At 52.3% G+C, this 24102-nt stretch overlaps 2 protein-coding genes across 16 annotated transcripts in view; one reads left to right on the forward strand and one right to left on the reverse strand.

Annotated features, from left to right (window-relative positions):
• LOC122420932 (chemokine-like factor) overlaps positions 1-145 on the reverse strand; it is a 32033-nt gene extending 31888 nt beyond the window's left edge. The window contains exon 1 of one of the 2 annotated variants that reach the window (XM_043436541.1): positions 6-145. The gene's annotated coding sequence lies outside the window, so the exon portion shown is untranslated. The remainder of the gene's footprint in view (positions 1-5) is intronic. The other variant, XM_043436542.1, reaches the window with a different exon arrangement.
• TK2 (thymidine kinase 2) lies at positions 13-23336 on the forward strand. Of its 14 annotated transcripts, none has more exons than XM_043436546.1 (12): positions 13-297; positions 1173-1210; positions 5832-5906; positions 7992-8045; positions 8644-8733; positions 10872-10945; positions 14406-14471; positions 16630-16718; positions 17289-17368; positions 20322-20402; positions 20663-20882; positions 21544-21680. In XM_043436546.1, the coding sequence occupies exons 1-11, from the start codon at positions 150-152 to the stop codon at positions 20879-20881; spliced, it is 1014 nt and encodes a 337-aa protein (XP_043292481.1). In that variant the 5' UTR covers positions 13-149; the 3' UTR covers position 20882; positions 21544-21680. The 14 variants fall into 14 exon arrangements, 12 of the variants coding, with proteins under 12 accessions (XP_043292481.1, XP_043292490.1, XP_043292484.1 ...); XR_006263415.1 differs by having other exon boundaries at positions 138-454; positions 20769-20882; positions 21544-21625; XM_043436548.1 differs by lacking the exon at positions 20663-20882 and adding an exon at positions 22618-22754 and having other exon boundaries at positions 138-454; positions 21544-21683.
• Positions 23337-24102: the final 766 nt, after the last annotated feature.

A 24102-nucleotide genomic window follows, 5' to 3' on the forward strand; every position in this document is an offset into this window, starting at 1 on the left:
CTTACCTTCTCGGCGAAGAGGGCGAAATGAGATGAGGTCTCTTTAAGAGTCGGCGGGGCGCGGCGGGGCGGGGCGGGCTGGGGCTGCTGGCGGCGCGTTGAGGCGGGCCCTGTCCCGCGGCTGCGCTCGCGCAGGCCCGCGCTGGAAGAATGGCTGGGCCTGTGGCATCCGGCAGCCGGGCTGTGTTGCTGCGGCCACTGCGGAGCTGGGCTTTCCGGGCGCTGCGCCGCGATGGGCCCGGGAGTCCCGCTTCCTGCCCAGGGTCTCGAGGGGCGCAGCGTTGGGCCTGGCCTCGGGGTAACGCGTCGCTCAGTTTCCCTTGCAGGCGTCCCGGATGCGGCCATCAGCCCCACTCCCCGCCCTTGTCTCGCGGAACCGGCTCGAACCCGAAATCCCTCCTTCCGGGCGCCGGGATTTCCTTGGGCGGCCTGGGGAAGGGGCGGGGCGGTCGGTGGTACGTGCCCCGGACCCTGGCCGGCAGTAGCGGGTGGGGCCTTGGGGCTCTGCGCCCATCTCCTGTTCGGAGCTATGGAACCCTCTAAAGAGTGGAAAAAACCTCCTCCCCGAGGGTTTCCGGTGCCGTTCCTGGTCCATTCTTTTGGCCTTGGGGGAGGTGCCAGCAAGCGGGGCGTGGGGGAGTCGGTTAGGTTCAGTGCCCTCCCTTTTCCATTGGGACTGGAGACCCTGCCCTTCAGAATTGAGAGCCCTCGTTGTAGCCAAGTTCTGGAGTTCAGTGGCACCTCAGAACCCGCCGAGGGCTGGGTGGGCCGCGATGTCAGCCCCGGGGCCTGCAGGAGAAACTTGAGTCCTGTGCCGAAGTCCATGCCCACCGACCTCTCCTACCCGGGAGCTTCGAGTGGAGGCCACTCTGCGTTTTAAGTGGCTGGACACCCATCAGTGAGGGTCATAAATATAAAATGTGTGGAAAATGGAAAGCATTATATACTCTGTGAACAAAGCTGAGCACATTGGTGGCCTAGACATGCCAACAGGATCCGGGCGGCAGTTTCCGTTTCCAAGCGTGGACAGCAGTGGTGGGTCTGCCTCCCTCCAACGAGGGAAGGTCCCAGGTGTTACTGGAAAACATTTGTAGGTCAGGGAGCAAGCATAACAATGACCGAAGAGTGAGCTATTTAAAATCGCGTTTAAAAATTGGTTTCTTTCTTTTCTAGATAAAGATAGAGAAAATGAAAAAGAGAAAAAATCAGTGGTAAGTCTCTCTAATGTGCACTCTTTCCAGTGTAGGATTATGTATGTGTAGTACACACACACACACACACACACACACACACACAATACATGTTTTGAGGAGAAGAGTGAAGGAATATGTGCACATAAAAACAACAACAAATTCAAGGGGATCTCCAGGGATAAAGAGCTGTCCACTCCTGTGCCCCAGGCTCCCTCCTCAGAGACCACCTCTGTTACCAGTTTCTGGTGTGTCTTTGCTAAGAATCTGCACAGGTAGGAGAATACATGTATTCATAGCCTCTGGGTGAATTTGGACTATTAACTTGAATCGATGAATGATTACAAAAGGATTTGTAAGGTGGAAGGTTAGTTTGACTGCCAGTAGGTGACAGCCTGGCTTTGAGGGCAGGTCTTCTGACTGCTGCCCCCCAGACCACCAATGCTGAGAAGGGTAGGTGAGTGGGAGGCCACAAAGAATTCCTGGGGGTCCACAGACATGGGTTCCGCCAGTGCAGTGACTTCGAGATGCTAGCTCTGGGGTGGAATTGCGTCTGGTGTGAGGTTGAAGGTCAAAGGAGGGTCAAACTGGACATGCCCATGGGATGTTTAAGCCTTTAGCTGGCTGTGGTGGAGCAGTATTTTGGTCACCATTGGTCCAGAGGCTCAGGGAGCTGCAGGTTGGTAGACAATGGCTGGAGAGGGAGTTACTTGGTGGGTGTGGGCAGGAGTACCTTGGCTGGGGTCTGTAGAGGGTGGAACGTGTGGGCAGGCCCCCTGGAGGTATTTGGGGTGATGGAGAGGGCCTGGGAAGGAGAGCAGTCACATGGAGAGGACTGGTGATGAAAATGCTTGAGATTTATGAAAGTTTGTTGAAACTATACATGGGGTAGGGTATGATGACAGGCACCACAGCTGGGGGAGGGGTTGGTAAGTTGAGCCAGGTGGGTATTGATGCATTGTTGTGCTATTAATTATTGAGCTAGCATTTTTGTGAGCCAGGCCTGTCCTTGGTGCTTTCTGGGTGTGGTCTGGTATCCCCCAGACACACAGTAGGTGGTCTGTAGGAAGTGGTGTGGAGCTTGCAGTCCGGTCCAGAGCTGCTCTTAATTATACAAATCCTCTGAGTTCCTGTGTGGACCTGGGACTTCCAACAGCCTTTGTTGTTAGTGAGCCTGTGGCCTGATGGGGGAGATAGCGTGAATAGGACAATGGTGAATCTAGAGCCGCAGGGAGTAGGGGCAGAGGTTCTCGAGGATGATGACTGAGGGGAGCCTTGGGGAGTCTTCAAGCCTCCTGGGAAAAGGAGGACAAGGCGAGGCAGTAGTGTTGGAGCAGCGAGAACTGCAGGGGCAAGTCACAGGGGGATGAGAGCCTGAGGCTTGTGGTCATCCCAGAGAGGTGGCTGGGGAGAGCCTTTGGTCAGGCACAGGGACTGGAGGAAGATCCCAGCACCCGCAGCCACTGAAAGACTTTACCGGATGTGATCTGGTTTACCTCTCAGGAAGAGGTGGTGGACCATAGATAGGGAATAGGGGGCCTGGCCGGGCTGGACTGGAGGCAGAAAGGCCAGCAGGAAGGCTGCTCCCACAAGGAGGGTTGGAGAGGTGTTGTGAGTTGATGGGTGAGGAGAGAAGGCCCTGAATGTCTGGGTAGATGGTGTAGCCTTTCCTGAAGACAGGAATGGAAACAGAAGCCGTAAATGGGTATTGGGGGTGTGATGAATTGAGGTCCCCATGAAACATCCCATGGAATTGAACTGGACAGGGAATATCTGGGCTGAGCTACAGCTCGAGAGTGAGTCACTGCCCAGAATTGCAAAATAAATTCCAAAGTTGGGTTAAAAAGAAGTGACTAATGTTTTCAATTGAACAGAATACGAACGGACTTTTCCTGAGGGAATTTGTTAATAGCTAATAAATAGAAGAAAGTGCTCCACCTCCCTAAGAGAGGAAAAATGCTTTTGGAAATGGAGTAAGGAAAGCGTGGATCAGACAACCTGGTTCAAGCCCCAGTTGTGCTCTTCAGTAGAGGTAGACAAGTCCTTAACCTCTCAGAGCCTGAGTTTCCCCATCTATGCAAATAATTCTTAGCTATGATTGTTTCAGGGATCATGTGACAATGTTGGCAAAGTACAGAACCCACAGGGGCTAACACTGAATGCCTAGTGACAGACATTATTATTATTCATGATTGAAGATTTAGGATGGGATATGCCCAGTATTGGCACAGTATGGTAAAAGGCACATGCTCTTCCATCCATCTTTTTCATTTAGAAAAAAGGGTGTGAATTGGGACAGCATTTTAGAGGGTAATTTGGCATCATCATCAACAGGCGTAAAAACTCACGTATCCTTGGATGCATTGATTATACTCCCAAAAATCTATTGAAGGGGAATAATTGGAGCCAGTGACAAGGATTTACGTGCAAGAAGGCTCACTACAGCACAGTTTATTGTATCAAAAATATCACAGCACAATTTTATGATAAAAGTAACTGGAGAGAATGTAACATTTAACAGTAAGGATTTCAATAATTCGTGGTATATCTTATGTGATGAAATATTATTTAGCCATTCAGAATCATGTTTTTGAAAATACTTAACATCCTAGGAAAGTACTTTGTAAGAGATAAAAAAGAAGAGGATAAAAATATATAAAGTATGATCCAAATGAAATAATATATAAACTGTCTATAGGGGGGAAAGAAGGAAAGAAATTGTTAGTCTAGTTAAAGGAAAGTTGGGAAGTCGTAACAGTGGGTATGTATGAGGAAGAGGGAGAGAGAATGAGGGGGTAAGAGTGGAAAGTCTTAATTTTTTGACTGTTAGATTAAAATTAAACTGCGTTCCTTTTTTTTTTTTTTTAAAGAATGACTTTATTAAGTTAGGTACATACCCCCAAATTGACTTGTTTTAAGTTTACAGCTTAATGATTTCTTAGTAAATGTATGGAGTTTTGCAACATCACAGTATAATTTTAGAACATTTTTATCACTCAGAAAAGCAACCTTGCACCCATTTAGTCACTCCCCCAGAGCCAGGCAACCACTACTCTGCCTCCTGTCTCTGAGGATTTGCCTTTTCAGGACATTTCCTATAAAATGGAATCATACAGCATTTGGTCTTTGTAACTAGCTGTTTTCATTTTTCATAATGTTTTGAGGTACATACACGTTATTGCGTTTATCAGCACTTCATTTCTTTTTATTGCTGAATGGTGATAATTCTCTCTCATGTGCATGGATCCCACTTGGTTGGACATTTGGGCAAGTTTCCTTTTTATGGCAGATTTCTCAGGGTCTTTAATAGGATAATATATATTTTGATTCTTCCGGTGGGGGCTTTGGGGCTCAAACTTGTTTGCCTCTGAAAAGTTTGATTCTGATTAAACATTTAAATTATGGTTATCTCTGGAATTAGGAGTGGTTTTTTTTTTTTTTTTTGTCAGTTCCCTGTATTTCTTACTGTGAGAATGCTTAAAATCTGTTTTCAGAAAAGATGAAATGTTATTATTTAAAAATAAGGATAGGAATCCCCTGGTGGTCCAGTGGTTAAAACTCTATGCTTCCAACCCATGCAGGAGGCATGGGTTTAATCCCTGGTTGGGGAGCTAACATCCCAGAAGCTGTGCAACACCCCCCCCCCCACAAAAAAAAAAAAAAGGATAGATGGCACATCACAGCATCAGTTACAATTATGGGAAGTTGGAATGAAGGCCTCACAGCAGAGGAAGGGGGAGGTAAACTTTGGCACATTCTCCAGAGCAGTGATGCTGGCTGGCCTTGTGCTCCCGTGGCACCATGAACATCTTTTCTTGTAATTCCCTTTTACTTTCTTCCCCATCTTCACACCTATGAGCTCAGTGGGAGCTCGGACTGGCTCCTGAGTCCACAGTGCCTGGCCCATGGAAGGCCTTCAGTGAGCAGATGCAAGACCCCCAATCCCACCCCTCTAGGTCATCACAGAGCATCAAACTGGACTCCCTGTGCTATTCAGCAGCTTCCTACTAGCTATCAGTTTTACACACGGTAGTGTTTATATGTGAGTACCACTCTCTCAGTTCATCTCACCCATACCTTCCCCATCCCGTGTCCACCCGTTTGTTCTGTACGTCTGCATCTCTGTTTCTGCCCTGCAAACAGACCCATCTGTATCATCTTTCTAGATTCCATACATATGTATTAATATATGACATTTGTTTTTCTCTTTCTGACTTACTTAACGTGTATGTTAGACTCTAGGTCCGCCCATATCACTACAAATGACCCAATTCCATTCTTTTTTTAATGGCTCAGTAATATTCCATTTGGCCTAAAATCTAATAGTCTGAGGGATTGAGCTAGGGAAAGGCAGAGCTAGGGTGGCTGAGGACAAGTTGTGGGGTCTGTGGGTTGACATAAGGGAGCATCTGTCCTGGAGGGTGGTGGTCTGGTGGGTCTGGAGCCTGCCACTGGTGGAAAGAGTCAAGTTGTTAATTGCTAATAACCGGACCTCGGGGTTTCCTGTGGAGGTTTTGTGTTCACACTGAGGTCTTGGGCTGAACAAGTTATGCTGTTCACCGGAGCGCTTCCCTAGAAGTTCGTCCTGATGCTCCCTCAGGCACTCACTTTCTGGTCCTAATGTGCATTTGTCTTTTGCTAGATCTGTGTTGAGGGCAATATTGCCAGTGGAAAGACAACATGCCTGGAGTTCTTCTCCAACTCAACAGACATCGAGGTACGGATTCCACACTAGGTTTGAAGGAACCTACAAAAGCTTGGTGGATTCATAAAGGGTGCAAACCAGCCCTACCCAGCAGAAATGCTGCTGGGGGAATTGAGAATATCCTGTGTGAGAGGAGGGAGGGGACTCTTGAAAGCTTGGGCCTGGTTTCCCCCAGACTTTGCTCCATACACCTTTTTCCTTGGCTGATTATACTTTGTAACCTCCCACTGTAGTTAGCTGTGAGTATGACTATATGCTGGATCCTATGAGTCCTCCTCGTGAATCCTCAGACCCAGGGAGGTGGGCCTCTGGGGGCCTCCTGACACACCTGTCCTGAGCAATGTAACTCTCACTGGCACTTTATTTTTCAGCCCAGCCGAGTGGCATGCGGCAACTTAATTCCCTGACCAGGGATCGAACCCCTGCCTCTGTAGTGGAAGTGCAGAGTCTTAACCACTAGACCAGGGAAATTTCTCCCTCCTGCCCCCTGGCTTTAGAAGCGCTTATATTCTCACTGAAGACCTTGGAGCCAATGAACACCACCACCACCACCATCAGCAGTGAGGGTTAACAGCTAATGAGGGTGGTACTCTATGCCAGGCACTGTGTTGAGGCTAATGATTGCATGATCTAATTGACTGCATCCTTACAATAGTAGTCCCTGTGATGCAGGTCCTACTATCGCTTCAGTTGCAAAGGAGGAAGCTGAGGCTCAGTGAGGTCACATGGCTTGGCCAGAGTCGCACGGCTAGTGCCTGTGGTGCTGTGTCCCAGCCTAGGCTGTCTGCTCAAGGGCCTGTGCCCTCATTTGGCTCCACAGCATACGAAAATGTTTTGGCTTTAAGAAAACCACTCTTCAGCTCTCAGCTCTGCTCTCTGACCTCCCCAGCTAGGTTACCCTCCCTGGTGTGGGTTCTTCTGGCCCCTCTGTATCCTTATTTTATACTACTTCTCAGGGTTTGAAAATACGTGCTAACTTTCTGTGATGATCTGATTAATGTTTGCTTCCCTAGCCAGTTTAAAGCTGTGTGAAGGCCGGGCTGGGGGGTTCTGCTCTTGCTGCATCCTTGGTACCTCGTGTGGTACTTGACACAGCAGATGCTCAATGTGTATTGAGTGAATGTGCCACAGATGGGGCGCCGGTCAAGGCTGCCTCTGTCTCAGCCTCTGGTGAGCCTGAGTGGTGCAGCATTTGCTACTCACAGGATAGGAATGGAATGAAGACCCAGAAGGAGGAGAGGAAGGTTGGGAGGTGGCTGGGAATGAGTCACAGAGGAAGGGATATTTGAAGTGGCTTTTGAAGGATATGTATGAGTTTTCCATGTAATGAAAGTTGAGGTGAAATAAGTTGAGGTGGGCATACTGGGCATAACAACAGCATGAACAAAGGCACAAAAGGGTAAAAGGTCGGGGGAGGTTCCTCCTCAAGGGTCCCATGCATTGCTTTCCTTTGATCTCTTGTGACCTGTGGCACCTGCTCACTTGCACTTGAAGCTCCCCAAATATCCCAGATATTCTCAAAAGTCTTGGCTCCAAGAACACCATTTAAATCGTTCCCAGAACTCACCTGCACAGTTTAGGGAAGCTACTAAAAGAAACAGGATCCGTTGCCCATCGGTGTGTCCAGTGCAGAGATCAGAGAGAGGAAATGGAGGCAGAGCTCACTGCCAGGGTCACAGGAGAGCCCCCAAACCAGAAGCTGGGCTCAAGCTGCACGAAGCAAACTCCCTCCTGGCTTCTCTCACCTCCCTGCCTGCCCTCCATGGTGGGCAGTAAGGGACAGGATGGAAAACAGGAGGGGTGATTGGGAGAACTCCCCTTGTCCCCGAGGAGCCCCCATGGCCACAGAGGAGGGGATGTGTGCATATACTTGTATACAGGGGTGGACAGGGTGGGTCTTAGATCCTTTCTGGAAGTCACACCAGGAGCCATGTCTAGATGGAGCTCTGTCCTTGCAGGGAGGGTTGCTCTCCTATTTTAGCCCTACCTGGGTGCCCAGGTCTTGACTCTCTCCCCATCCCACCCCTAACACTAATCCGCCTTCACGGAGCTCAGAACTGAGGAGCAGCAGCTCTCTGACGTTTTCTCTCCTGGCAGGTGTTAACAGAGCCTGTGCCCAAGTGGAGAAATGTCCGAGGCCATAATCCTCTGGTGAGTGTGCTGTTTGCTGTGTGAGCCGCCAGCTTCTCAAGTGTACGGGAACGGCGGTGCTAGTGCATGAGCTAGTCCCCCATCCAGGCGTGTCCTTGCTCTGCACCAGGCAAAGGGACAGCGGAAAAATGGTGGCAGGTTGATGTTCTGAGGTCAAGGTTCTTTGAGGCCTGGCTGGGCATGTAAGGAGCCCAGAGCCCTCCTGTCAGCTATCCCAAACCATCGCAAGTGCTCTGCCCCGGCTACATGGGGTGGGGGTGGGGGAGTAGTCTCCAGCTGCTCATTCTAACCCGACCCTCTCCTAGAAGAAACCCAGGTCTCCTTGGTAACCAGCTTCCCTGGTAAACCTCCAATTGGGATTTGCACTTGGCTATGCCGCGGGCTGCTGCACGCTCCCTCTGAAGCTACCCTGTGCACTTTGCCAAGAATGGACCCAGCAAGCAGGGGCTGTAATGTGCCTGTGCTCCCTTCCACCTCCTTCCCGGTCAGAAGGCTCAGCTCTGGCTGCTGGAAAGGGATGGGTGGGGTCTGGGTCCACAGTCAGGGAGTCCTGCAGATACAGCACTGCATTCTCCCCCCACCCCCCACCACCCCGCAGGGTCTGATGTACCAGGATGCCTGTCGATGGGGCCTCACGCTGCAGACCTACGTGCAGCTCACCATGCTCGACCAGCACACTCGTCCGCAGGTACAGCTCAGATGCTTGGTTTCAATTTTCCTCAAATGAGGGGCATTTGGTTGCCAGGAAGGGAAACCTTACAAGGAGCTGCTAAGTCTTCTCTGTCTCTCGAGTCCAGGTGTCTGGTCCCGCCGCTTTTTGAGGACCAGGCTTCAGGGCCCCTAGCCCCACCCTCAGCTAGCCAAGAACTTGCTATGATGCCTCGTGAGCCCAAGTCTTCATGACCTGCTGGCTCCTGGGCTCAATGCCCTTTAACTCAGTTCTCAAAAGTGTGGTCCCCAGACTAGGACTAGGAGCTGCAGCAGCACCTGGAGACTTGTTAGAAATGCACATTTTCTGACCCCATCCTGGACCTGCTGAATCAGAAATTCTGGAAATGAGGCCAGCAATCTGGGTTTTGTCACACCCTCCAGGTGATTTTAACGCACGCCGTGTTTGTTTGCAGGAGAACCGCGGACCTAACCTTTACAAGGCCTGTTAACGTTCTTGGTTCAGATTCTTGAGAGAAAGAACCTGATTGGCTCAGCTTGGGTCAGGTGTCCAGCCCTGGGCCAATCAGGTATTGGGGCAGATCACCTGGGCACAAAGATGGCTGCTTCAGCCCCTTTCGTCAGCCGGGGAGTGTGAATAGGGGCAGAGTCTCTGAGGAGGTCCAGATTGGCATCTGTGGTTCAGAGTGGCAGCCCAGCCTGAGAGACTGGCTCTGGAGGCTCTCTTTACAGGAGATGGGACATCCACGCGACGGGACATCCATCCACCCGTGTCTCTGACACAGCCACTCGGCCTGCGGTTTGATGCAGGGCTGGGCATTTGCAGCCATAGCTCTCATCCTTCTACAAATCTGTGTGTTTTTTAAAACAAAAAAAGATGCAAGCAGAACTGTTTGAATTTCTGTCTCCCCGAGTGAGTGAGTGAAAGTCGCTTAGTCATGTCTGACTCTTTGAGACCCTGTGGACTATACAGTCCATGGAATTATCCAGTCCAGAATGCTGGAGTGGGTAGCTTTTCCCTTCTCCAGGGGATCTTCCCAACCCAGGGATCAAACTCAGGTCTCCCGCATGCGGGCGGATTATTTACCAGCTGAGCCACAAGGGAAGCCCAAAGATCTGTCTAAAAGTTACATGTCAGAGGATCTGAGGTTGGCAGTCGCCCTACTTTTTCCTGCATGGGCACTCAGTTGCAAACAGAAATTGTGTCTAGTATATCTAAATATAATGGGCCATATGTGTGTTCCTCTGTTTAATGAAATGTATCAGGAAGGAGGCAGCGAGAGAGAGAGATGGACAGACTAGGAAAGAGGATAAAAGAGGGATAAATGGGGAGCTACAAAAGATGGGCAGGAGAGAGTTGAAAGGAAGGAGAGGATGGAAGAATAGAAAGGAAGACGGATGGACAGATGGGAGAGAGAGGACATGGCTTTGAATCAGGTTGTGGCTTTGAATCGGCCTCTGATTTGTGGGTCCAGGTCCCAGCGGGTGCCATGGGCAGGTGAGTGAGTGAGAGCAGTGTTTGCCTACTCAAGTGTCTGAGTCAGGGCACCTCTCCCTTCCCAATGGGACACCATGGGAAGGCCTCCCTTGTGGGTGTGAGCCTGCTGGCAGAGAGTGGCTCCATCAGTGTTTTCCTCTCCTTGCTGTAGGGCATGGTCCTTTACAGTTGTGAAGGACTGCGTGATCCCACCAGCCCTGAGTGGAGGCAGATGTTGGCAGGCTGCTGCTGGGGCTGCAGAAAGCCACACCCTGTCCTCAAAGCTCTGCCTCTGCTTCAGTGGATGCACCTGCTGGGTCATTAATAGTCACCACACTTCACGCTTGCCACCACTTTCCTGGGTGGCATTTGGCAGTTTTTCTAGCACTCTCCAAACCCACAGTCCAGTGGAGCCTCATCCCTCCCATGAAAGAGGCTGTAGCTGACAGGCTGTCCGCCCTGCCTTGCTGCACTGACCACCAAGCCTCAGGGCGTAGGGAGGGTCCAGGGCCAAGGAGGCTGGACACACGGTTCTTTGGTGTCCCCCCCACCCCTCCCCGGTGGCGTCTCAGTTCTGTGTTCAGCATAGGCCAGGGGCAGGGGAGCAACAGTCATTCTTCCAGGCTTCCTGACCTTCCTTCCTGCCCGAGTTTAGTAAATAACATTTTGTTTTCTTTTAGACGTTGCCTGTACGGTTGATGGAGCGGTCAATTCACAGTGCAAGATACGTTTTTGTAGAAAACTTATACAGAAGGTATCGTAGTTTGCACAATCGATAATTCATTCAACCATTAAGTTTTTAGAAATAAAATTGGAACTGGTTTACTGATTGACAGATACATGGTATAGCCACCAACCATACTGATGGCCTGACCATCCAGGCTGGGCAGCCTGGCAGCTCTGCTGACCTTGGCTGGGCTTGATGACACATCCAGGGGTTGGCAGATCTGGGGTGGCCCGGGGAAGGTGACTGGGGTGACTCATCTCTCGTCTGCTTGCTGACCCTCTCCTGGGACCGGCGAGCTGGCCTGGGCATTCACTTTCCATGGCGATGGCCAGAGGGCAGAAGCGCTAGTCTTTTCTCAGGTGTCTGCTTCATGTTGGCTGACCTCCATTGGCCAAAGCAGGTCACAGCAGCTGACCCCAGTCTGAGAGGGGGCAGGGCCCTTGTGGGTTACGTGGCAGAGCGGGACAAGACACGGTGGGGTGAAGAGTCAGAGCGACTAGAGCCGTCAGGCCAGCACAGTGGTGCATGGAACTTGTTGCGATTTCACTCAAAGATGTCTTCTGTCCTTACGGGAGCAGACTCCATCGCACAGACGTGGCTGGGTGCCCGCAGTGCTGCAGCCTCAGAGGTGTGGGGCCCTCCGTGCCTGTGCTCAGTTCTTTGCTGATGTTTGGGGGTCTTGGGGGAAATGGGCTGCAGGCTGGGGTCTGAAGTTTCAGCTTCTTCCCCGCCCCTCCCTCCTTGGTAGCTCTGTGCCTGCTCCCCTCTCCTTGCCATCTCCCCCACATCACTGCCTCCTCCCGCCTTGAACTTCATCCCTCTCAGAGCTGGTCCCAGTATCTTGCTTCCTCTCTGTATGCCCCAGTTCCCTGGTTCTCCCATCTACAACTGTGGTCCTACATGTTGCCTCTCTTGACCCTCCCCAACTCCCTTGTCTAGATGGGTTGAGCCTGTTACTCTTTTTTTTAAAATTTAATTAATTAATTTGATGGCATGTGGAATCTTTAGTTGCAGCATGCAGACAGTTGCAGCAGAATCTTTAGTTGCAGCATGCAAACTCTTAGTTGCAGCATATGGGATCTAGTTCCCTGACCAAGGATTGAACCCAGGCCCCCTGCATTGGGAGCATGGAGTCTTAGCCACTGGACCACCAGGGAAAATCACTTCTTTGTATTGGTTTCCTTCATAGTATTTAAGACAACTTCTACTTAGGTTGAACCATATGAAATTGTTAAAACTTGACCAATTGTGACCTATAAAAATGGCAGTTTCATGCAGCTTAGCTTAGTATACATGTAATTCTTGTCTATCATGTGCCCCACCAACTGGACCGTAAGCTCCTTGAGGACAAGGAGCATGTCTGGTCTGCTGGCCTAGCTGGGACCCAGCACAGAGCTGCCACCTGAGGTGTGGGCAACTGTGCTGGAATGAACAGCTGAAGGTGGAGAGAAAGACTCGGCAGTCAAGGCGGCCACGCAGGCCATTGTGTGGCCCGGCCCTGTGGGCGGAGTCATTGAGCACACAGGTTTTACAGGATTGCCTGGTTGGCGTTTTCTAAGAGTAGAAGGAGGGGGACTGAGTGGGGCCCAGCTGGGGAAATGACACGCTGACTCACCTGGGGCTGGGGTCAGGGACATCCATTAAAGCCCGGCGTTTGGAACAGCAGGCAGATCCTCCCACCACCCCAGTGGGTCCTGGGCTTGGACTCCTCCTTACTCAGTCCCGAGTGGGCACCCACTGCCTGGGTCACAGGCCTGAGAGCTCTGACTTTCCTCAGGCAGTGGCCAGAGAGACACTGGACGTGCCCTGGGACACGGGAGGCGGGAGCGAGTGATGCAGCCGGGGACATATGGGTTTGGGGGACATGGTGAGCCAGGCTTTCTCAGACAGAGTTAGGCCAGTCTTCTCTGGGCCTCAGTTTTCCTCATCTATAAATTGGGGCTGACATTGACCGCACAAGGTCTTGTAAAGAAAGTAATGTGTACAGGAGGTTGGCATTTGAGTCTGTGATTTTTGTTTTAATCTGTGCTGTGCAACCCGGGGGCTCTCTGGACCTCAGGGGGAAGGTGGCAGTGAACTGTGCCAAACAGACCAGTCAGCAGGATTCTTGTGGACCCAGGACCTCAAATTTTACTCCTTGGGATCAGGGGACGGCACGGTGAATCCCCTTCAGCTCACCAGTGGTGGATCTGCAGAGAGGCTTCCCCCCTCCGTGTGTGTTCTGTGGAAATAAGAGCAGTGCCTTGGGAGTGGTTCAGGGCACCCCATTCCTGAGGCAGACACAGGAGGAGCTGGGCAGACCCCAGGAGGAAAACTAGATACAGGTAAAACAGTGCCTGCTGACTGAAATCCCCCAGAATCATGGGAGCCAGCTTCCATTTCCTCACTCAGCTCAGCCAGCAGCCAGTGGTCCTGGAGCTCTCAGCACATGGCTCCTGGCAATCTTGGAAGAGGTTTCGGGAGGCTTCCCTGGAGCCACCTGCACGGAGGACCTCCAAGGAGAGCTTCGGGAAAGGAAGGCCTGCTTGTTTTGTCTCCCCTCAGCCCTGGGTTCGCCTGGGCCACCCAGGAGGTGTCCTGAGACCCTGGAGCAGCAGCTCTCAGGCCCCAGAGACCCCTCAGGAATGAACCCCATCCCCATATCTCCGTGTGTCTCCCTGCACACGTGACCCTTTTGTGCTGTTGATCAGTTTGGTTTTAGTTAGGACTGTGCTACATGTGTCCTGAGTTGTGACTCAGTTTGGTGTTCACAGCTAAGGGGATCCTCACAGACAGTGGTGAAGTCCTTGGGGCAGTCTGACCCCAGACCGTCCAGTGTCAGTGATGTGGGAGACGGTGGGGCAGCCTTCCCTCCGCGCTGCTCACTGCCCCCACCCTTGAGTTGCCAGTCTGTGCTGTGTCCCCCAGGCCGTGTGTTTGCTGGAGGGGGTGGGGCTGATCAGCAGCTTCCTTTTTGCAAATCCTCATGTGCTTGGAGTCAGCTTTGCTCCTGAGAAGGAAAACATGTCAAGAAGAGGGGTGTGGTGTTTTGAATATCAAATACTCTCAGCTGCAGCTAACTGCAGCCCAGCTCAGAGTAACGTGAACATTGAGGTTGTTACCGGCTGTCTTAACATTAGACCTGGGGGTCAGTTTTATTCAGTGGCCCTCATGCTGTTTCTATTGGAAGCATGGATGCTAAAGCTGGATCTCCAATACTTTGGCCACCTGTTGCAAAGAGCTGACTCATTGGAAAAGACCCTGATGCTGGGAAAGACTGAAGGCAAAAGGAGAAGGGGGCAGCAAAGGATGAGATGGTTAGATAGTATCACTGACTCGATGGACATGAATTTGAGCAAACTCCAGGAGATAGTAAAGGACAGAGGAGCCTGGCATGCTGCAGTTCATGGGGTCACGAAGATTCAGGCACAACTTAGTGACTGAACAATAACAGCAAAGTGCTGTTTCTCTGTGTTTCAGCACTCTGTATCTTGTTTGTGTCCTCAAGATATGATTCCCTCTTGGTGACAAAATGGCTGTGGCAGAACCAGGCTTCTCATCTGCTGGCTACAGGGTGGGTATCTTGCCAGTGCTTTCCTCTAAGAGTGAGGAAGCCTGGTTACCGTAAACCCCAGCAAACTCTCCTGTCTCACTGCTCAGGTTGGGCCCCTGTGACCTACATCCATCAGCTCACCTTGGCCAGGGGAGAGCATGTCTCTGAGACCAGTTGGTCTGCCCTGAAGGTAAACACTCAGGCCTGTGGGATGGACCCTGAATAGATCATGGGCTACTTTTAAGGAGATAGGAAGAAAGAATTGGGCAACCATACCAGCCTGGCAGTCTTGGAAGAGAGCCTGTGATCTCAAAGTTGGTACCTTTACTACCTGGATTTTAGTCCCCTCTGCAATATCCCAGGACTTCCTCCCTCTCCCCTCCCCTTCGAAGCCTCCCCTACTCATTCAGGGTGGGGGTCCTCACACGTCTGCTCTGTGCTGTGCTGCGCTTAGTCGCCCTGTTGTCTCCGAATTTGCATCCCCAAGACTGTAGCCTGCCAGGCTCCTCTGTCCATGGGGATTCTCCAGGCAACAATACTGGAGTGGGTTGCCATGTCCTCCTCCAGGGTATCTTCCCAGCCCAGGGATCAAACACAGGTCTCCCGCCTTGGTGGGATCCTCCCACCCACTGCTGCTTGGCCGGGTGCAGCTCTTTCACCCTGAGGGCATTGGCTGGACTCAAGGACAGGAGGAGGAGTCCCCCTCCAGTCTCTGCTGTGCTCTGTCACTTGGGCCCCGGGCAGGGCTGCTCGAGCTTGTCATCTCCAGAGCGCCTCTGTCCATACCCACCCTGCCCCCTGCCCCAGGTGGGAGCCAGTTCACAGCACCTGGCAGCAGGGCAGGGGGTGGGGAGTGGGGCAGGCTGCTGCAGACCACCCTCTCTCCCAGGCTCTTCTCCCACCTCCCCTTCTTTAGTCAACAGTCAGAAGCTCCCCCAGCTACACACAGCTCAGCCGCCTCTACTCCCCCGTAGCTGGCCTTGTCATCCCCAGTTCTGGGTCCATCCAAGATGATATTCAAGACTGGTGGAGGATGTTTAAAGGCCGAATTCCTCTCTCAGTCTGTTTCCTCCAGCTGCTGCCCCTGCCTCCACCTCTTCATGCTCATTTCCACCAGGGCAGAGGACAGACGCTGGGTCTGTCTCTCAGGCATTCTTTCTTAGCATAGCATTTTATTTTTTAAATTATGACTATGATTTTTTAATTTTTTTGGCTGAATAGTGTGGCATGTGGGATCTTAGTGTCCTGACCAGGGATCAAACCCACACCCCCTGCATTGGAAGCATGGAGTCTTAACCACTGGACCGCCTGGGAAGTCCCCTTTTCCAGTTATCACATTAAATATGTAGTAATTCTTACCCCTATTCTGTTCCCTGATTTGAGAGCTAGTATGCTGTTAAGTTTTAGAAAATACAGAAAGGGATAAACGTTTCCAATAGCCCTACTGTTCAAAGAAAAGCTGTGTTAATGTTTTGGTGGTTTTCTTTCCAGTCTTTCAGAATGTGTGCATGAATTCTCTTGACAATATGGTTGGGTCATGCCATATACAACAGTTTTATATCCTACTGTTTTCACTGAATGATGAGCACTTGATTATGAGTGTTCTCCATGTCATTAAGTATTATTTTATAGCATCATCTTTCAGTGACTGCATGGTTTTTCTGTTTCATAGATGTACCATGGTTTAGTTTTTCATTATTTTTCAAAGAATGCTGCAGTGGGCATTCACTATTATTTCCATAAAATAAATTTCTAAAGGTGAGATGGGTTTTCTACTCCACCTCCCAGCCTGGTCACTGTCCCTGTGCTTTGGGGACAGGCTTTATAGCCCCTTCCTTGGCTTAGAGTTCAAATCCTGAATTTCTCCCCTCAGGCAGTGCCTTGACACTTGCTGCGTTTTATTGAGTTGACCAGAAAGCTTGTTTGGGTTTTTCCATGAGGTGTTATGGAAGCAAACTAACTGGCCAACCTGGTACCACGAATCGTCCCAGGGGGCGGGAGGTTGGAGGTGTTTAGGGTCCCTGTTGTCACTGCACGCCCAGTGTCCTGTGATCACACTCTGCTTTGGTGCCCCGGCAGTGCCCTTGCAGCAGAAGCCATGCCCAGATGCTTTGGGGGGAGTGACGTAGTCCAGGAGCTATCTCGTAGGAGAATAAAACCCTCACAACTCTCATTACAGTGGGAAAATGCCCGAAGTGGACTACGTGGTCCTGTCGGAATGGTTTGACTGGATTGTGAAGAACATCGATGTGTCCATTGACTTGATAGGTGAGACGGCCCCTCCCCAGCCTCCCTCCCCTGGGCCCATCGAGGATATGCTTGGCTGAGTCCCCAACCAGCAGGGGTGGTGGGTGGGGCCCTCTCCAGAGGTGATTCTTTTCCAGTGTTAACTCAGCCTTCTCCCCAAGGGCACTCAGAACCCGGCTTCTGGTTCCTCCTGGAGAAGCCTGTGTTTCTCAAACTGTTTTCCCCTGGGTCTGCTGTGATGTGATGGGTTTTTCTTCGTTTGTGAGAGAGGGAGGAGGGACGGAACCTGAACAGTTACTGAGCCCAGCCGGGTGCCGGGCTCTGTGCTAAGCTCTTGTCTACATATGGGACTTCATTCAGCCTTACAGTGAATGAACCTGCGGGGCTCGTGACACAGGAAGACAACGGAAGTCGCCAAGAGGGTCAGATATCTGGCCGCACAGCTGCTCTGCGTCCCCTGCTCAGCGCTGTGGGCAGAAGCTTCTCTGCACGCCCTGCCCCTGTGCCTGCCTTCCTCCCACCCTTCACTTTCACTTCCAAGCTTTGAATGGAGCAGTGAAAACCACATGTATATATCTTTTTAAATCTCAGTTTATCTCCGGACCACTCCTGAGACCTGTTACCAGAGGCTGAAGATGAGATGCAGGGAAGAGGAGAAGGTCATCCCATTGGTGAGAGCCCCTCTAACTCAGGAAAGGGGCAGCTCCATCCCCGCCTGGCCCCACCCTCTGCGAGGTCATCGTGCCCTTGTTGCAGGAAGAGAAACAGGAACTGAGCATGTGGGAGGGTGAACTCTGACTTCTTCTGAGGCTGGAGACCCTGTGCGTGTCCAAGTCCACTTTACTTCTTGTGGCCCCAGACTCAGTGGTGGGCACCCCTGTGCTCAGAGCTGTCCCTTCTCCAGTTCCTACCCGGGTGTCCCCAGGGCTTGTCCGGTCCACCTCCTGAAGATGGCCTGCCTTGCCCTCTCACCCCCAGACCCTCACTATGATGTGCCCGCTTGCTCACTTCTGGATCTCCAGGACTTGGCACTGTGCCCAGCAAGGAGGTGGAACTCACTGGTATTTGCCCAGTGCCTCGCCCTTCCAGGTTCTGGCTCAGGGCCATGTCAACTCTAATCAGGCTGTCGCAACCGGCTTGTATGGCTCTCCTGACCTGGTCCCTCACTGTTCACATCCCCCAGAAATCCAGCCCCAGTACTGCTGCTCGGTGAGGCATCTAATACAGAACACCACACGTGCAGTTCCTAACCCCACCCCCTCAGGGCCTCGCCACTCTCTAGGATACAATCCTCACTTGTAGCATGCCATCCAGAGCCTGCGTGATTGGCTTCATCCCCTTCCACTTCCTGCCTTTTCATGCTCTGGCTGTAAAGAACTAGTTTTGGTTACACACACACACTCTCTTCCTCTACTCCCTACCATGTGAAAGTGGCTCAGTCGTGTCTGACTCTTCACAACCCCATGGACTATACAGTCCGTGGAATTCTCCAGGCCAGAATACTAGAGTGGGTAGCTATTTTCCTTCTCCAGGGGATCTTCCCATCCCGGGGATCAAACCCAGGTCTCCCGCATTGCAGGCAGATTCTTTACCAGCTGAGCCACCAGGGAAGCCCCTTACCATGGATTTACACACATGTGTCTTTGCATAGCAGTTTCGTTTGCCTTCCAGGTTCAGCGCAGGTATCACCTCCTCCAGGAAGCCTTCCCTGACCTTCCCTTTGTTATGCTTCCCCAGCCTCTGTGCTTTATTATGATCACAGCCCTTGGGACAGATACTCTGAAACTGTTTATGTGTTTGCTCCCCATTCCTTATAAAGTTGCTACGAACATTTTCAGATTAGATCTTACCCCTTCTGCATCCCTAGCATGTGTCCCAGGGCTTGGCACCTAGGGGTTACTCAGTTAATATTGAACTGAATGCCCTGTGTGAATGCCACTGGAGGGGAACAGAGGCTGGGCAAGCGTTTCCTGGGATGATATGGGAGTCTGAGCTCAGGGGGAGCTAGACTGGGGTCTAGATAGCCAGTCCAGCTCCAGAGACCTGCTGGGCACCCGGAGGGTAGATTCCAGCCATGAAGTCCCGAGCCTTGGTCTGAGCAGGTTCTTTGCAATCTGGAGACAGGAGTGATAGAGGGAGGGTGCAACGTGGTGGGGCTGGACTGTGCTGGCCAGGGCGTGGCAGCTCTGTGCAGTGACCCAGATGTTTGGAAGAAATGACAAGGCTGGAGTCCTTCCAAGTCATTATCTAGAACACTGTCTTATGGTTTTGACGAGGCCTGTAGACATGTCTGTTGCTGCCAAGAGAGAACCTGCTAGTGGATAAAGAGGCAGCAGTGCAGTTTACCCGAGGGCCTCAGGACTGGGAGGAGGAGGTGTTTGTTGGCAACCAGTGTGGGCTTCCCTCATAGCTCAGTTGGTAAAGAATCTGCCTGCAATGTAGGAGACCCCGTTTCGGTTCCTGGGTCAGGAAGATCTGCCGGAGAAGGGATAGGCTACCCACTCCAGTATTCTTGGGCTTTTCTTGTGGCTTAGCTGGTAAAGAATCCTCCTGCAGTGTGGGAGAACTGGTTCAATCCCTGGGTTGGGAAAGGCTACCCACTCCAGTATGCTGGCCTGGAGAATTCCATGGACATAGTCCATGGTGAGACAAAGAGCTGGACACGACTGAGCAGTTTTCACTTTCAGCCACCCGGTCCTGCCGTGGTTGCCTTTGAGGCAGGGCTGGGCCTCTTTTCCCTTGAGTCTCACCTTGTCTGCCAGCTGAAGTTGGTCCTGATGGCTTCGAGGATCCATAGGTTACGAGTTGCCTGTTGGGGTGGGAGCAGCCGAGCGGGGCTCCTGGGCCAGTGAGGGCTGCGGTCCTCTCGGTGGGATGGATGGAGGGAGGGTTCAGAGGCTTCCCAGGCCCCCATGAAATCATGATGGCCCTGTTGATGGGGAAGTGGCAGAAAATGAGACCAGCCAGGTGGGAAGGTGTGTCCGAAGCACCAGTGGAGCCAAGTATGCTGGAGGGATGGTGGGTGGCCATTTTTTTCTTTTAAAATAGCTATTCTTTTTTTTTAAATTAATTGTTTTTGGCTGTTCTGGGTCTTTGTGTTGCTGCGAGCAGGCTTTCTCTAATTGCAGTGAGTGGGGGCTGCTCTCAAGTTGTGGTGTGTGGGCTTCTCCTTACAGTGGCTTCTCTTGTTGCAGAACATGGTTCTAGGGCTTGTGGACTTCAGTAGTTTCAGCCTGTGGGCTCCAGAGCGTGGGCTTCAGTAGTTGCAACACATGAGCTCATAGTTGTGGTGCACAGGCTTAGCTGCCCTGCGGCATGTGGGATCTTCCCCTGACCAGGGATCGACCTGGTGTCCCCTGCATTGCAAGGTAGATTCTTAACCACTAGACCACCAGGGAAGCCCCTGAAGGGACAATTCTGACTTGTGATGTCGGGGCTGGCCGGTGGAGTGCTTGGCCGCGTTCATCCTGGTCCACCTGCGTCAGGTTGGCTGTTGCAGGCTCCTTTGTCCAGGCCAGTTCCCTGTGTTCACTGACCTTCACCTCACCTGCCTGAGCCCCCCAAGGGGAGAGGTTTGCCCCCCTCCCTGCTCCTGACAGCTCTTGTGTTCCCCATCCCCCACAGGAGTACCTGGATGCTATTCACCACCTATACGAGGAGTGGCTCATCAAAGGGAGCCTTTTCCCAGTGGCAGCCCCTGTTCTGGTAAGTTCCCCTGAGGGGGCAAAAAATTCTCTAGAAGGAGGAATGACCCGCGGGCATGCTGGCCAGTCTGCAGTCTGTGGAAGGAAGGACCAAGTCCCTCAGACCTGGAGAATTTGAGAGAAGGAAGCAGGGAGGGGGGAAGGGACCCTCTGTCTCAGTCCCATTCTGGATTGAGTCTTAGTGAGCTGAACACACCTGGGAGAAGGTGACCTGTCCCCGTGTCACTACACCCGTGACACAGTAGCATCTCACTTATCCAGCATCGTCCCTGGAGGAATGTTCCAGATGGCCGGAGCCCCTGGACCTGGGTTTTGGCCTTAACCGCTTGGGATGGTGGTCTTCCTGATGCACCTGTCCGTCCTCCAGGGGGTGGCTGGCCCAGAGCCTTATTGCACCTTTTCATGGTGACCCAGGGCATCCGAAGGAACGTCAGTTGCTGTTCTGGTCTGTCACAGAGTGGTGCCCTTAGGAGGTGCTGAGGTGTGTAGGACTGTTTGCCCCAGACTACTAATGCCTTTGAGTCCCTGTGCTTTCCCCTTCTGCACCTTCTCCTGCCGACACTCACTAGTTCTAACTGTTTGATGCTTCTGCCCAGTCAGTGTTTCCCTGCTTCCCTCTCCCTCATTTTCTGATTAGCTCCTGCTCGGAGTTTCTCCAGGCGGGCAGATGGGTCCCACGAGCTGTTAGGAATGTGTGTGCAGTGTGGGAGCTGAGGAGGGCTGTGCACCAACTCGTGTGCCTGGCCTTGGGGACATCTGTCTGGGCTGCTCACACAGTGCGCTCACGGCTCTTCCAGGCAGTGAGGTTGGTGGAAAGTGAGGTCTTACTCTACTGGATTTTTCTAGAGAGTTTATTTTTTCCCCTCTTTATAGAAAAGCAGGTGATATAAAATGATGAGAAAATAAAGCATTCGCGGACGACTGTCCTGGATTCTTAAGTGAAAATACAGTTGAGAATGTGGATTGATCTGAACTGGTTGTGGCTTGGCTCTGACCTCCCTGTTCCCCTGCCTGTGACCTTGGGCTTTTGCGCCTTTCCCTGCCTCATCCTGCCCGCCTCTGTCTCTCTCTCTCTCCTTCTGTGAAGGGAGGAGGATGTTGAGGTCAGGTGCAGCCCTGTGACCCCTGTGTTTCATTTCCAGGTGATCGAGGCTGACCACAACATGCAGAAAATGTTAGAACTCTTTGAACAAAACCGGCACCGAATCCTAACTCTGGGGAATCGGAAGCGTGGTCCATAGGATAGGGAGGATCATGCCTGAGAAATGCCTGCTGCTGCCAGGTTAGCTATTAGGAGCAGTTTGGAAAACTGCACTCTCAGGAGGGCTTTGTATCTGCCCACAGTTGTCTTCCTCCTGGCCTTCTCTCCTTTCCCAGTGTCTTCATCCTGGGATCCCGGGCCTCGTGGGTGAATGGGACCAATGGGTTTGCCATGCCCTCTGGTGGCACAGCCTTGCATTCCCCGGGTGATTCTTCTGGTGGTTTCCCACCGCTGGGTCCTTCTAAGCTAGGGCAGTTCCACCTGACTTGTGTTGGCCTTGTGGTCTCTAGCCCTTCAGGCCATCCAGGAGGGCAGGGTAGCGGTCTTCCATCCCAGGGGAGGAAGTTACACCTCAGACAGACTGAGAGACTCCCCAGGGTCACACAGCCAGTGACGGTGGGGTCAGCACCGTTCAGACTTCTGGCTATTCCCAGCCCGTCGCTGCCTCACCCCCGAGCCCCACCTTGCCTACTGGAGACCCTCACATGTGCATGGGGAGGGCCAACTGTGTGTGCAGCCGGCATCATTATTTTCTCATAGTTTGAGCCATCCTTGAGGACAGTTAGCGTTTCTTGACTTTCACAAAATTGTGCCACGTTTGGCTTGAGCCCAGGGTTCATCCGTTCTCTAGCGTGAGGCTGTTTAACACCTCATCAGGACTTCCCTGACTTAGGAGAGGTATACACTGGCTCTTGAATGGTGCTCGGTCTCCTTGGTGACAAAGGTCATGCTTGAGCGGCTGCTGATGACCTGTCAGGGCAGTGGCTCGTGGCCCCCCGGGCTGCTGTGCCCAGTGCATTGCTGGGGCAAGGGGCTGCCAGCCTGGCTTCTGAGGCTCCCTCCCTCCTTAGTGGCTTGCATGATGAGCTTCACCCTTGGAGTTCCTGAGAGTTTGTGGCCCAGGGGGAGAGACACCAGTGACCTTAAGTCTTTTTGAAATGTTTTTCCATCCAAGGGGACACCGCGGGCCACAGAGGATGAACCGTCTTTATTAGCTCAGAGACTGTCTTAGCAGTGTTCAGCTGTAACAGTGCGTCAAAGGCACAGCTGTCTCCTGAGTCAAGTAGCAGCAAGAGACAGAAAGAACATTCTCTCCGAGGACAATCTGGACGGGAAGGATGGGGCTTGCAAGCAAAGGCTCTTGCAGCACTGGAGCTCCTGAACTTCGGAGGTGGGTGGAGAGAGCTTCCAGAAGGCCGTGTGCGGACGCAGGTGTGCGGATGCAGGGCTGCGGATTGATTATGAACTTGGGGGAACAGGCCTTGGCCTCTCCTGAGTGGCGGTCAGGGTGCCAGAAGGTTGGAAGGTCTCGTCTCGGCTTCTGAGTGAGTGAGGCACCAGTGCACACAACTCGCTGCTGTAGATTGGTGACAGGTGCCCCTGGTGGCCTGGGCCCAGAGGCAGCACTCGGAGGGCAGCACTCTGGCTCCTGGCCCTTCCTGGCGGGACCGATCCTGGGCCAGTGCATAGGTGGGGATGCGTCTCAGCCTAGACGTCAGTGATGGGCCAGCAGGAAGCACAGCCGCTGCTACCAGGCACCTGGACATGCCGGGACCAGCTTTGGGACTTTGCAGACGAATGGTCCAGTTTTCCCCACAGCTCAATTTGAGCATCTGTACTGGGGGGAAATGTGATTAAAAAAAAAAAACAAAGAAAAATAGAAGTATGTATCTCCTTCACACAGAAGTGCAGCTGTGGGTGGTCCAGGGCTGGTGTGGTGGCTCAAGACCATCGGGTCCCAGCCTCTTTCTGCCTTTCTGTCCCCAGATTGACTTCCTGGTTTGAAGCTTTCTTCCTCCAGGGGCCTTCCTGTCCAGGATGGCTCTGGAGTTCCTGTTCTGTCTAGTGTTGGCATCAGGGCACACTGCCCTCTCTCCCCTACCATTCACACCTAAATTCAGATGTGGATGGTGACTTTTGTACAACTAAAATAAGCTGGAACATTCTAACTGGACTTTGCTAGAGACCTCGGAGGTGGGGGACAGGCAAGTGGGAAGGCTGGACCACACAGTCTGGTTTCAGTTCCGTGGTGCCTCTGGGCCCCTCCTCCCCTCCCTTCTGCTTTCACATCACCCCACCCTCACCATTTGTGAGGTGGTACTGTGAGGTCCTCAGCATTGGCCAGTGGGCTCCCACAGTGGAGCTCTCAGGAGCCCCTTGCTAAACGTGGACTCTGGGAAATGATGTCACCCAGCCTGTTTTTCCCATTCCTGCCTCCTTTCCACCAGAACCCCTCACCTAGATGAGAACTCCCTGCCTGGGGAGTGCATAGTCGAGACATTTCCTGGGATTCCTGCAGACTCCCAGCATCCCACCTGGGGAAGGCAGGATTGAGGTACTTATTGCTCTGAGAGCAGGTAGGAGGTGTTTTCAAAACCTGTCTACCCCTGGGTGCTATCGAATCTGCATCACCCTCGTTTTCCTGGAGCCGGGTGGGGGA

Source organism: Cervus canadensis, chromosome 18 (assembly GCF_019320065.1).
Source record: "Cervus canadensis isolate Bull #8, Minnesota chromosome 18, ASM1932006v1, whole genome shotgun sequence".
NCBI classification, from domain to species: domain Eukaryota; kingdom Metazoa; phylum Chordata; class Mammalia; order Artiodactyla; family Cervidae; genus Cervus; species Cervus canadensis.

What these genes read in the sequence shown, in the direction of transcription:
- TK2 (XM_043436544.1), top strand. Translation starts at nt 232, where the DNA reads ATGGGCCCGGGAGTCCCGCTTCCTGCCCAGGGTCTCGAGGGGCGCAGC. An exon ending in TCCGAGGCCATAATCCTCTG is followed by an intron (nt 8,046 to 8,643) that starts GTGAGTGTGCTG and finishes ACCACCCCGCAG; the next exon opens with GGTCTGATGTACCAGGATGC. An exon ending in GTAGAAAACTTATACAGAAG is followed by an intron (nt 10,946 to 14,405) that starts GTATCGTAGTTT and finishes TGTGTCCTCAAG; the next exon opens with ATATGATTCCCTCTTGGTGA.